Raw genomic sequence first — 13,080 nt, 5'->3', positions numbered from 1 at the left:
TTCCATTGTGTTTACTTCTTTTACAACTAAATTACATCTTTTCTATATCGTATTTAATTATTATTTGCTAAACCTTGTAGTTTTCAATAAAATAAATATTTAAATATTTTTCATAAATTCTTTTATTTTCAACGTTCGGAAAACAGTCACTTTTTAAGCCATTTACAAAGACCCATATTTACTTCAATATATACGAGACACGCGTATTGTTCAGTTATTGAATTTCATATTCTTCCATATAAATACTTCCACGAGAATATCCCAGCGAGATGTGTCAAGTACTGCGTTATATATTTCACACTAATAACGCACGAAGTAGAGTGTAATATTAACACGAAGACCCCACGTATTTGTCGATTTAGATCAATTTAAAAGATGTAAGATGAAATCTATTTTATAATCGGCGCACTATATTCAATCGTTACCATAAATGTAAATAATTAATAATGAAAACAGTTACACGTCTGAAAGTAAGATGATTTAAGTGTTTAGTCATTTCATACCAAATTGGAGTGACCGGAGTTCAGACGATATTGTTGTCAATTTAATAATTTATTTAATTTATTATCATCTACACAGGTTTTCAGGTGTAAAGAACTTTAGGTATACAGAGGCTCTCTGTTCTTAGTAAAATGAAACACTATTGTGTGAAGTAAAAAGGACTCTTCTCTACCAGCTGCAACATCACGAAGTTCCTATAATCGCACGGTGTATGAGCGGTTCGTTGCGGCGACTTTTATCAACGCAGTAACTTTTTTTTTTTCTTTTTTTGCTCCCTGTTTTTGTGAACCTCTAGTTCTACACTTATTATGTGGGAAAAGGGATTTTATTTTCTAAATTATTTTTTTCACTTTCTTTACAAAAATCACAGTTCACTTTAGGCGATATTCGTAGTTATCTCTTAGCTTAAAGCATCATAAATCGGGACTGATGGTTATAAATAAGGCGATCGTATGATGCTTCAAGGTAAAGAATCATACACGGTGACCACTGGTGTATGTCATGAGAAGAACTCCAGGCGAGCCCAAGTTCATTAAAACTAGAATTAGATGTAATTGCAATTGACCCTGTAATTGCATCCTTCAAAAATATTTTGATATAATATAATACCTTAATCGATAAAAATGATATAATACCTTAATCGATAAAAATTCTAAATTTAAAATATCTTTATTTAATAGGTTCAAGTAGGCATTTACATACGCTATTGAATCGTCGATTATTTTAACATTACAATTAGTACGCCACCCCTGGCTCGAAATGCTGATTTATTGTGAAAAGCCGGCCAAAAATTCAACGGTTGCACTTTTAAATAAAATTTCGCAAATTTTTATATATGCATTATAATATTAATTATATAAATGACTCAAAAAACCAAATTCCAAACATTTTGATCAACTAAAAATTCTTGAATTCTATAATAACATTTACACAATCAATCTTTTTTCTTTAAATTTCATATTTACAACTAAAAAACGTACGATGTAAGATATCTTGTGGAACTTTATTATATATGGGTATAATCAGATTCATGAAGGATTTTTAGCTTTATGAAGACAAAATTTAACATACGCGCCTTAGGAGCTTATTTTTATTTCAAGTATTTTTCAAGTGTCTATAACCATATTGATATTAAATTTTATATTACGGCGCATAAATAATATGTTATTAGAAATGTATTGAGAAGCAACTGCTACCAAATTTCTTTATAAACATCTTTCAGGGTATCACCAGCTTTTGTGTTTCAAATAACCCGAATAGCACTGTTCTATAGAATATATATAGAACTAACGTACAGAAATAGTGGACAGTAAGATGCGCTAAAAAAGCTACCTTTTTTTTACTCGTGGAGAAATCCTGCATGGGATACCCCTCTGCACCGGCTAAAACCCCACAGTCTACTTTTACGCGTTTTGTTGAAACTATGGGAACGCTTTCGCGTACTACCGCAGTTTCAACGACGGTGGCCGAATGTCTCGACTCCTTAATTCATCACCTCGACTCCGTCGCCAAGACCATACTAAGTTGGTTGGATAAAGGCGGGGTATAATACCCTCCAACGTCCAGGTCTGCGGATAGGGAGCTTAAATGTTCTTTCTCTGTCTCTCCGCAGCTTCCTTCTGCGACATAACTTTTTCGCAGAAGACTGTATAATACTACTGTAACTGTACTGGCGTAACTGGCGTAGAGAATACCGTGATCACGAAGGCGGTTTCTCCAGGGCGAATCTCTTCCATTGCACTGCGGTTGAGCTGACCCTTGAGATTATTCCTAATGTAAATCACTCGGACGCATAATATTTGTTAGTGGTACTTACGTACGCACCAAATAACGCTACCCTACAACAACTCAAGATCAAGACCAGGCATTCCAGAATATGTTACCAACAATAGTTATTTTGGTCATCACTCGCAGACAACTAGTAAAATTCAACAAAATTTTGATTGTTGTAAAAGTAGACATTAAACTTAAAAGTAGATATCATGACATAGTTCGTCGTCAATTACATCAGAAAATGAAGACACGATTAAGATTTTTCTTGATTATATACACACATACACACGCATATATATATATATATATATATATATATATATATATATACATATATATATACATATATATATATATATATATATATATAAATAGCCTGACAGGTGTAAGTGGCAGGCCATATAGCGCGCAGAACAGAAGGCTGCTACTGTCAGATGGCTAGCGGCTGCTGTTAGAGCCTTAAAGTTTAAGAGTGGAGACGGATTGGCAAACACAATGTTAGACGAAAGCCCACAATACATCTTGTGGGCGACGGTTTTTAATACCGTCAGAAGACGCTGTACGCAAATCGGTTCCAACCAGTCTTATTGGATATCATAAGAGGCCTGTATTCAGCAGAAAAATAAATCTAAGAACTGCAGATAAAATAATTGCCGGATTAAAATATTACATTTTAATCGAGTTGTTTATGCAATAGTTGCAAAGTCAAACCCGTGTTTGACATTGGTGTAATTAAACATGGCCAACTGAACTTAACTGAATTTCAAGTATTAATCAAAACTTTATACAAAACTGCCGACGCGTTGGAGACTAAATTCACACGCCTCAAATAGTATTAATGCGACACGTGACCTTTGCTTAGTGGAATAATACTTAAATCTAAGTTTGATTGGCAATCACAGTTGTACAATGCCGAATAGCGGAGAGGATCTCATTCTAGACAATGTACGATCAAACAAAACAAGATTATAAGACAACATATATACTGGCTAATTCGTTATAGGTGTAAAAACTTTAAAGAACATAACGTTTAGGTCATTTACTAATTATGTATGGTATCTATAAATAAAATTATTAGTTTTAGAAATAATAATGAATATAATACTTGAAAGTGTTAACAAAATTCGGATATTTATATATTTTAATTATTATTTACTACCAAATGTAGTTATCATATTGCTTTCCAATAAAGTTTCAGAGTGATCACATTGTACAGGTTGATTTGAAATAGCTGTAAAATTTTTAAAGCTTTTTGCCAACAAATGAACATTATACGTACAATATACATTCACCCCTTTAAGATTCTTACACCTATAACCAATTTATAAACTACTATTTAATGTAAATTTAGAAGTACATATGTTAAATGAATGTAGTTTTTATACAACGTCAATCAGAATAAGTCTGTTGAATACTGAATTAATAGTACAATGCGAGATAGCCGTAACACTAATTACACGGGAAGCCATTCGCAGATGCCTTTGAGACACAATTATAGACACTAATACGTTTCGATGTCGTTCGATGTGACGATAGGCGGACTACTATTATCTATTAATTTTTAATAGTCCATGATACGTATATAAATCTTTTTTTTATTTTAAAATATACAATAACTTATTCAGGTCGTAGAATTCATCAATCTTTGGACCTCATTGACAAATTCAGAATCAGCTATGGGCTATACTCGGAGTTTCTGTACAAGATCGAAACAGCAGTAAAGAGATACATAGACAAATGAATTTAACCGACATAGCTAAAGCTAAACTAATTGGCAAATTGAATTAAATAATAGTGGGCGGACACATAGCGAGCGATATTCTAGGATCGGCAAACGCAGAATGGCATGTCCACCCACAAGGTGAATTGAATTTAGAGTACTTCTCGAGCTGGTTCTCTTGCAATCTATGGGGAAGGCGTATGCCTAGCAAAGTACGTTATAAGATTAAGATGATTATGATAATGAAACAATAACTGAGTTCAAGAAAGAGTTCTAGAGATAAATACGAGCGGTCATCAGTATCAAAAGGCCCTAAAATCTAAACAGAAATGTAGCTTATGAAATAGAAAATAAAAAAACATATTACAATTATGTGTACATATTCACGTTTGAGTTCCATTTAAATGCAAATGCACGTGTTAGTTAAATGTATGTTTACATTCGTTCAAATATAACGCCAAGCGCAAAAATAATTTGATGTATCTAATTCTCGATAATGTTTTCTTTTAAGGAGACATAAACCATATTCTGTAAGCCTTTAGTTATTAAAACAATTAATCATACATATTTAGTTGTGGAAACGTATTATTAAAACTAATTCCTTATCCTTGTTTAAAAGGACGATGTTGAACTATTGTCATTTGACAATAACAGACTCATTGTATTATAAGTATAATAGAGAAGTTTTGTATAAATATTTTAAATATTTTAGCTCATCTGTTTGTTTTTATCAGAGCTTGTCATATATATAATTTTAAGATAGTTTTCCTATATATAATTAATCTATGGAATGTTCATCTATACTCAAAAATTATATTATATAGTACCTATATTTGAGGTTGGTTTCAAAGACAAGGTGGCAAAAATTTTCTACTAAAAACCGTCTATAGTTCAATTGCAATATCTACTTATTACAAAAAGTACTTTTAAGTTTTGTTTACTTCGCGAGGATGGCATATTAAATATCATTTCTTAGTTTTTCATGACGAAATGTCGATTACTTTTTTAGATTATTTTAAATCTTAGTAAATTTGTTCTGATAGAGCTCTAAAAGCGTTTTATAGCTGTACGAGGTACATACCTACCATTTAATTGCCAACCCAACATTACCGTCTGCGCAATTTGAGCGAAATCGCACCACTTTGAACAACGTCGCCGCGTCGATTATTTGAATTTGCAGATCAAAGAAATCCCTTAGATTTTGGCGGACTTATTTACTACAATTTTTTGCAGTTTTATAAATTTTACGTTTAATTTTAGATTATGACTTAACAGAAAATAATAGCAGTGTAACTAGTTTTAAAAAAGCGCTATCTGTTGTTGTACCGTACAAACCTGAAATAAAATTTTCCTTTAATAATCGCTAGATAGCGTAAAACTGATATCGCCGAAATAAAATATTAATTGTTATTAATAAACAATGTAAGCATTAATTATAATTGTATATGTGATGATGATAAAAATAATGAAAGAAACATGAGTAATATATAAATATACAGATCGAAATAATTGACGTGTAATTTATTAGCACTTACAGGAAAAGTATAAAATAAAAAATGAATGTACATAAATCGAAAATAGAACGAGAGATGGCGTTATTATTATAAAATATTAATTTACTACAAATGCACAGCTTTTGCTTGGTGAGAAGGAATAAACGATTTCATCCACAGAGGATTATTTATCAAAGTATTAAGGTACATTACTTTTTGGAGTAAACGGCATACATACACACATGGCTAATAAGAGAATATAATTTTTTTCTTTGAATAAAAAAAGCGCTTAGTGAAGGAATTGTATCAAATTATTTTAATAATAGAGTACTTTCAATTCACACATTAAATTTATGCAGTAAACAAATAAAGCTATCAAAATGTCTGCATGAATCATCACGGATAATTCTGACATTTCTACAGATGCCTACAATATTTTACAAAGTAAACGAATTTCATTATAATTCTGTATTTGTTTCATTATAAAATAAAGATCTGATGATAAAGCATTTCGTAGTTTTAACTGAATGAAAACAGTTAGCTAAAAGGTCTCCATTAATATCTTTAAATATTGGCGGCAAAAGCCCAGGCCAGAGGCAATTTTATTGAGTCCCGCTGCTTTTTCAAGTGCTAAACCCCGGCGCGAAAACACTATTCATGTCATGCCATTAGTATAATAACCAAATAATAATGAATTTAGTATTTTACTATAATAGTAATGCTCTGAACGGCAAAGATCAAATCTGGAATGAAAGGATCCATAAACTAACATAAAGCAACTTACATTTGACGTGTTGCTAATATGAGTTGGCAATGGGCAGGCCACATAGCGCGCAGCACAATTGGCCATTGGCGATTCTTAAGATTCTGAAGTCGATATCACGGACCGGAAAGTGTAGCATAGTTCTACCACCCTTAAGGTTGACCTTTTTAAAGTTGCAGCAAGACGCTAGCTGCAGGCTACAGACTACTTTTAACAGGTCCTATTGGAAATCCTTGCGGGGTGCCTATGGTCCAACAGTGGACGTCCTATAACTGACATGATGATAATGATAAAGAAAAACAAAAGCGTGCATTCAATATTGCTTGTTTAAAGAAGGGATACAGTTTTAATAAAGTTATCAGATTGTAAACGATCATCCAGAGTTTGACACTACAAGGTACATTGACAGAAATCATTTCTTCCTGTTGGGATTACCGGGGCAGTGACAGGGTTTGGGACAGTTCGGTTTGTTCTGAGTCGTAGGCGTCGGCGTGGCCGTCGCGCAAGGTTTCTTTTCCTTTTTCAAAGTAAGCCCATCCGGATCGCTCACCACCTGTTTCATTTTGTTCATCAAATGATTTATTTGATTTGCCAACTGACCGACGGTTCTGCACATTTGCTGTAGAGTTCCCAGGGAGGATAGGTCGGCTCGTGGATTCTTTAAAGCATCCCCGGACGGGTCGTCCACGGAGCTCGGGGAGGGGCCGCAGCTGCCTCGGGAGACAGACGTTCGTGGCGGACAAGCTTTGGCCACGGACGGCGGCGCGCTCGGCAACTGCGGGAAACTATTCCTTTTGCACTCGATACCGCATTTTTGCAACGGACAACTCGATATCAAGTTCGCTGACGTTTGGTTGATTTTATCCGGTGATTTGTTCGAAGGACACTCCTTATTGTCGCACTTCGCTGGACGGTTCGCCGGGCACTTCAGATTCGTACAACTGAAAGGTGTGTCAGTGCGATACTCTTTCGGCTCTATCGTCTTACAGTCTGGACAGGGACATGTCACTTTGATTATTCCCGTCTTTATATCTTTAATCTTACCTGGTGTGTAGTTTAAACATTCGTAGTGCATCCATGTTTTGCAAGCACCTTTGCACTGTAACCCGTTTTTGACAGAGACGGGTCCCAAACAAATTTTGCAGGGATTTTTCACCTTACTGCACTTGGACATTTTTGTAGAATGTTCAGCAACGTATCGAATAAGTAAACATGGTTGGCTGGTGATTATTTTTATCTATATTTCTTATTTACGTCGGCATGATTTTTTTAGGAATTGACAGCTCTGTTGGACATTGTCAAAACAGAACAATTTTTCTTCTTTTCGAGCAGCGTTTTCTGCAAAGTCATTTCTTTATATAACCTGAATATGAATAGAGATGTTTATTTCCCTTTTAATCTGATTAATATCGAGATCTACTTACATTAATATCGACAATAATTGTTACGGTTAAAATTGTACAAATTACTTTTGGTTATTAATTCCTTTGTTTATTACATGACAAATCTGTAGAGATTAAAATTAAAAAATCTAAGATTAAATTAAATTACAAATTCTGATGTTTAGACTATGTCTACACAATAGGGGTTTGAAACGTTTATTTACCTTTACGTCCATGTTTGTCTAATTATTTTTACCGAGTGTTTATTTAAATGTTCAAATTTTAATACCCAATATATATAAAAAGTCAACATTGTAAATACGAAAGTGGGCGTTGGAATTCTTTTTTCTTTTTATTACACAATGACGACGAATAATATTAGAATGTAAGAAACGATTATTTTCATATTAAGTATATTATCTGCATACCCTAATATAGTTCCTCTATGCCTGCATCCAGACTGCTTCTAACCGGAGTGGGAAATCTATGCGAGAAGCTTATATCTAACAGTGCGCGGCCAACTGCTAAAATGGTGAATGACCAAGAAAATATCTTTTTTTCTTCAACACTATTTTAATCAACCCTTTTAAGTAATGATTAAGTTAATCTTCAGTTAATAGTTACTCTCGATTTATATAATAAAAATAAAAATTGAGTGATCTGTATAAAAATTCTTTGCCTTATGATACGCTGATCTTAAATATTTAATGGAATTAGGCGTTACTTTGCTAAAGTCCATCCTAAGTAAGAAAAGGCCACCAATATTTAGCCACTTTCGCACTTGCAGTGATAGTCGTGCAACAAAGTGCACTGCCTACTTGTCATGTACTCTGAAGATGCCCCGTGGAGGGGTGAAACACGTGTTGAGTGATTTGACGGTAGCAGTTGTGTAATTCGCTTTGTTTGCCGCATACGCATTTATCAGCGGGCTGGCGGGCGATGCACTTTGTTGCACGACTACCACTACATGTAATATTTAGCCACTACATGTGCGGTAGTGGCTAAATATTAGTCCTTTTCTTACATATGATACACAGCACTTATTTTGTGTTAGCTTGAATTTGCTTTCATTACTGTAATTTATTTTAGTCTAAATTGAATCGATCTCTCAAAACGACATTGTAAATTGCATGTATATTTTGATGTAGTTATTATAATAAATAGAAACGAGATTACTAGTATGCGGGCCGAGTCTGGAATGACGGCCAGCTGAGTACGATGTCACTCTTCTCTTTCGCATAACTATTACAGAAAACGTTTCTCCGATATCTGTTATTCGTACAATAGCATCCGACGGTAGCTCTTTTCGTAATAATATTTATGGCGCGAACATCTGAATTTCTCCTACAACTTTAGTTACAAACATTTCAATTCCGTACCGACCTCCATTTGTTCGAGAGAAGTTCTCTGTCCTAAATGAAATGAAACTACGTTATGTGAAGCAGACTCACCCACACTAACTTCCCACACTCGCGTGGCGTGTGAGTAGCTAATTGTGGTGTCGTATCAACGCGGTACAATTTAAGCTTTACTTGAAGTTTGTATGCTCTTTTTTGGCTTAAAATATGTCATTTGTTTCACTCATGGGTTAGCTATTAGGCTATAACATACACAGCTTCAGTTGTGGCTACAACCTCAACTGAACCACATTTATTTTAATTACGAAATACTCAATTACATTTGAATGAAATTTTACAAACATATAAATACAACGATATTTAACGAGAATATAAGAATTATGAAGTACTGAATAATAATACGTTATGATCAAATTTCAGCAGTCTTAGTCCAGCCAATAGCTTGGCAGTAACTAAATATTCGCTAGTAGAAATTTCTAGAACAAACCAAATTAAAACTGAAAGACTAGGATTTGTAACGTGTTTATTAAAGATAAAATTATAATACACAATAAATTAGTGTCAAATGAATAAATTGCAACGTTGAGTTACAAAATTTTTTCAATAGGTTATATAAATATATAGCGAAAACTCCGAAAAACATAATTCAACTTGGACAGCTTGAACGAAAAATTTAATCGCATTTATTGTGCGTCTTTTCGAAGGTTTCCATCATTCTGCACATTAACTCTTTCAGTTGGTTGGACAGCTGGCCCACTGTGGTGCACATCTGCTCCATGGTGTGGTACAGAGACTTCTGGGTGTCTCGCGTCTTCGACAGCTGCGAGTCCGAAGAGGAAAGGTATCTCGTCGCAGTTTCCGCGTCGCATCCTGAATTTTTAATCATTATTATCATCATGTCCGTTGATACATGCCCAATGCAAAGCTTTGGTCTCCCCCAAAGATAGCCACGATTACCGGTCTTGCGCAGCCTGCATCTAGCGATTTCCCACAATGTGACTGACTAAGTTTGTCCACCCAAGGGGGCCTACCCACGGGCCGATAGATGCAACTCTTAGTCGCCCCACGAAAGCCTTTCGACCCCAGTGGCCGTTGATTGCACGAGCAATGAGCCCCCACGTGCCCACTGTCACTTCAGACAAGTGTTTCTCCTAACTACGTCGACCTTTTCCTCGACCTCTACTATCTCAGTTTAGAAAAAAAAAATTATTGACTTTCCGGTGCACTCCTATTTAATTTTTTCTCTATTATGATATATTTCAATGAAAAACTTAAGACAATTTTCTTGTTAAATACGAAATTTATAAATCTAGATTATAATCTATACATTAAAACAGATTAGAATTACTTACGAAATATACTAAATCGGATATTAATTTAACAAAAACTTTATTACCTTCATTTTTTGAATCTCTTTGTAACCAGGAATTGTATGAATCTGAAATAATGAAAATCGAAGGTCAAAAAATTGTTTGAATACATAACCGTTTTTACATAATAGTTACGAACCATTACAAACTGGTTGTTCGCCCACGATAGAACAAGACAGCGAGCGAATTGGTGAACACATTTTATTTTTACATTCTTTAGGCTTTGAGGAAATTGACCTTATTTGAGGTGTGTGAGAACAGTTTGATTGGGGGCATCTTGATGAAGGAGGGCAAGATTTGTGTGGAAAAGAATCACATTTCCTTCTAAAAGCTGGACTGAAGGAGTTCGGAAAGGACGAAGACTCTGGGGGACAATTTATTGAAATGGAAATAGGGGGAGTGGGTGGACGATCACATTTCTTTACGGAACATCGAGATCGAATGTTTGCACTTATACTGGACGGAGATGACTCTGCCATATACGACTGTTTAGTCATGTGGTACATACTGGGACATTCAGTCGATTCACATATTGGTAAGCTATTAGCAGGGCATTGAAAATTCGTGCACGTGTATGGACTGTCAACAAAAATCTCCTTGGGTTCCGAAGAATTGCAATCCGGGCAAGGGCAAGTGATTCTCACTAAGCCCGCCTTTATATCTTGTATCTTCCCTGGCGTGTAGTTTAGACATTTGAAATGTGCCCATTTTTTACAAACGCCTTTACATTGAACCCCTGTTTTAGTTGTTACACTCCGAAAACATAGTTTGCAGGGGTTCTTCACTTTTGTACATTTATTCATTATCATTCTTCGGTGAAAGGACTCGAAAAAACTTCATTGTGCCTTTTGTTCCCACTACTCCATATTTTAAAAAAAATTGCGATGAGGTGGTGGTGGTTGGAGCTGTTTAATATTTGTAAAAGATGTTAAAAAATTTAAACGCTCAAATAAATTTATTTATGCATTTTTAACTACATGTTATCAAATTGACTTAAAATTTTAGACAGATATAATGAAAGAAAGAATGCTGACTGGTTTTTGCATATTTACAATAGGACCTCCTTAATGATTCCAAAAACGTCACATACCTAAATAAATTCTTTTATAAAAAAGATGTATTCCCTTCATTAAATTATGCATAAATTCAAGATAATACATAATTAGATTAATATATAGATTTATGTATAAATAGAATAAAGGTAATATTACATAAATTACTTGGAACGTAAATTTTAAAAATTAAAAAAATATATGTAAATAAAATCAATTTACACTATTATATAAATAATTGTGTTAAAGGGGCAAAATTTAATTTAATGAACTAAAAATAGTAACAAATGTAGTAAAGAAGACGCGGAACCGCCGACATAATTTTTCGACATTTTTCCATTATTTTATAAAATGAAATTAAATCAAATACTTTACGTTTTACTATTACAAAATAAAAAATCTTAATATTAACTAATTTGAAATAATTACTGAATGAATTTGAAATAACAGCTATCGAAAAATACAGTAATAAGGTGAGATGGTGGATTTTGTGTTTGTTTTACCTCTTTCGGCCATAACTATGTGGCCATTTTTATAAATCAGCAAGTAAAGTAATATTATAATTGCATGTGTTTTAGCATTATTTTATATTTTGTGTATTTATTTTTTTAAAACAAAAGATATATACAAATAATAGCTTTTAGCATAATAATTACTTAAGTGCAAAAGAATTAAAATTTAATTAAATTTGTGGTAAATTTTCAATTAGCTGTATTAGTAAACCTTTTGCCTCTATTATCAATAAAAAGTGTTTACTGTCAAGGACTGTCAGTCTCCGATATTGCATTTGTAGGTTATTAATCGCATTTTGTCATATTAATTAGTTTTGGTTACAAAAACAGTAAAAATGCCTTTTATGAAAGGAAGAGCACCGATTCGCCGTACTTTGAATTATCTAAATGCAGGGAAACTAGTTTTTAAGGACAAAATAAGGATATTTTCTGTCGGCTACAACATTTTGGGTAAAAACAATACAGGAGCACAAGAATTCGTATTTTGGTATTTACCGCAGATCCAATACAAAAATCCTGACGTGCAAGTAGTCACATTAAAGAATCTAACTCCATCACCATTTATAAAATGCTATTTTGATGACGGACGACGTATTCTAGTTGACGTTGATAATAAATCTAAAGAGGACATTTTAGAACATTTAATGAACACCGTGGGAAAGTCAAAAGAAGTTTTAGAGGCTGAGGCTATAGCTGCTGAGAAGAAGGATAATCCAGCCAACTTTGGTGTTGGTTGTGAAAGAGCTTGCATTTGTGAAACATATGGTCAAGTACCATGCTCTGGAGTTGTAACTCTACCTAAATGTATGAGGGGAAAATATAAGAATCAAAGAGACTAAAATTTAAGCTTAAAACTAAAGTCATTGAGTATAAAATTTTCTTTGTCTAATTTCTCACACTCATAGATTATATGAAATATTCAATTCTTTCTTGAAATATTTTCAATGTTTTCTAATTTACTTTATACAAATATCTCTTGTGGACAGTAGTATTCAGGCAGTACGATTTAAATTTTCTAATCATTGTGGTGCATGTAAGATTGAAAGAAAATTTTAAGAACATCCATAGAATAATTTGTAATAAATTGTAATATAGAATAGTATAGTTTTTAAATAAATTATTAAGCAATAAAACAACTTTAATCATTTCATAATTC

At 33.5% G+C, this 13,080-nt stretch overlaps 3 protein-coding genes and 1 non-coding gene across 4 annotated transcripts; 2 read left to right on the top strand and 2 right to left on the bottom strand.

The window, feature by feature from the left end:
- The first annotated feature begins 2,171 nt into the window (after window positions 1-2,171).
- Window positions 2,172-2,328, top strand: LOC137926090 (U1 spliceosomal RNA). The gene has a single exon (XR_011107691.1). It is a non-coding gene; the product is annotated as a U1 spliceosomal RNA (small nuclear RNA).
- Window positions 2,329-6,662: 4,334 nt separating this feature from the next.
- On the bottom strand, window positions 6,663-7,424 carry LOC137925872 (uncharacterized). The gene has a single exon (XM_068769343.1). The coding sequence runs from the start codon at window positions 7,422-7,424 to the stop codon at window positions 6,663-6,665; it is 762 nt and encodes a 253-aa protein (XP_068625444.1).
- A 2,239-nt stretch (window positions 7,425-9,663) lies between these two features.
- LOC137925813 (uncharacterized) lies at window positions 9,664-11,163 on the bottom strand. The gene is made up of 3 exons (XM_068769272.1): window positions 10,500-11,163; window positions 10,387-10,428; window positions 9,664-9,860 (listed from the first exon to the last, which is right to left on the bottom strand). Exons 1-3 carry the CDS (start codon window positions 11,161-11,163, stop codon window positions 9,664-9,666), a joined length of 903 nt encoding a protein of 300 aa, XP_068625373.1.
- A 1,021-nt stretch (window positions 11,164-12,184) lies between these two features.
- mRpS25 (mitochondrial ribosomal protein S25) lies at window positions 12,185-13,017 on the top strand. Its single transcript, XM_068769574.1, has one exon. The coding sequence runs from the start codon at window positions 12,260-12,262 to the stop codon at window positions 12,761-12,763; it is 504 nt and encodes a 167-aa protein (XP_068625675.1). The 5' UTR covers window positions 12,185-12,259; the 3' UTR covers window positions 12,764-13,017.
- Window positions 13,018-13,080: the final 63 nt, after the last annotated feature.

The sequence above is a fragment of the Battus philenor genome, unplaced genomic scaffold (assembly GCF_028537555.1).
Source record: "Battus philenor isolate CCGP_79_NKW_IND1 unplaced genomic scaffold, ilBatPhil1.0.hap1 SCAF_28, whole genome shotgun sequence".
Taxonomy (NCBI): domain Eukaryota; kingdom Metazoa; phylum Arthropoda; class Insecta; order Lepidoptera; family Papilionidae; genus Battus; species Battus philenor.
The sequence above is the reverse complement of the archived record's forward strand: the minus strand, read 5'-3'. Positions and strand labels throughout refer to the sequence as shown.

Excerpts from the sequence above, each read along its gene's own strand:
- LOC137925813 (XM_068769272.1), bottom strand. The coding sequence starts at position 11,163 with ATGAATAAATGTACAAAAGTGAAGAACCCCTGCAAACTATGTTTTCGG. Across the intron at positions 10,429-10,499 it reads CGAACAACCAGTTTGTAATG|ATTCATACAATTCCTGGTTA; the intron begins GTTCGTAACTAT and ends TCATTATTTCAG. Across the intron at positions 9,861-10,386 it reads AAGAGATTCAAAAAATGAAG|GATGCGACGCGGAAACTGCG; the intron begins GTAATAAAGTTT and ends TTAAAAATTCAG.
- LOC137925872 (XM_068769343.1), bottom strand. The coding sequence starts at position 7,424 with ATGTCCAAGTGCAGTAAGGTGAAAAATCCCTGCAAAATTTGTTTGGGA.
- mRpS25 (XM_068769574.1), top strand. The coding sequence starts at position 12,260 with ATGCCTTTTATGAAAGGAAGAGCACCGATTCGCCGTACTTTGAATTAT.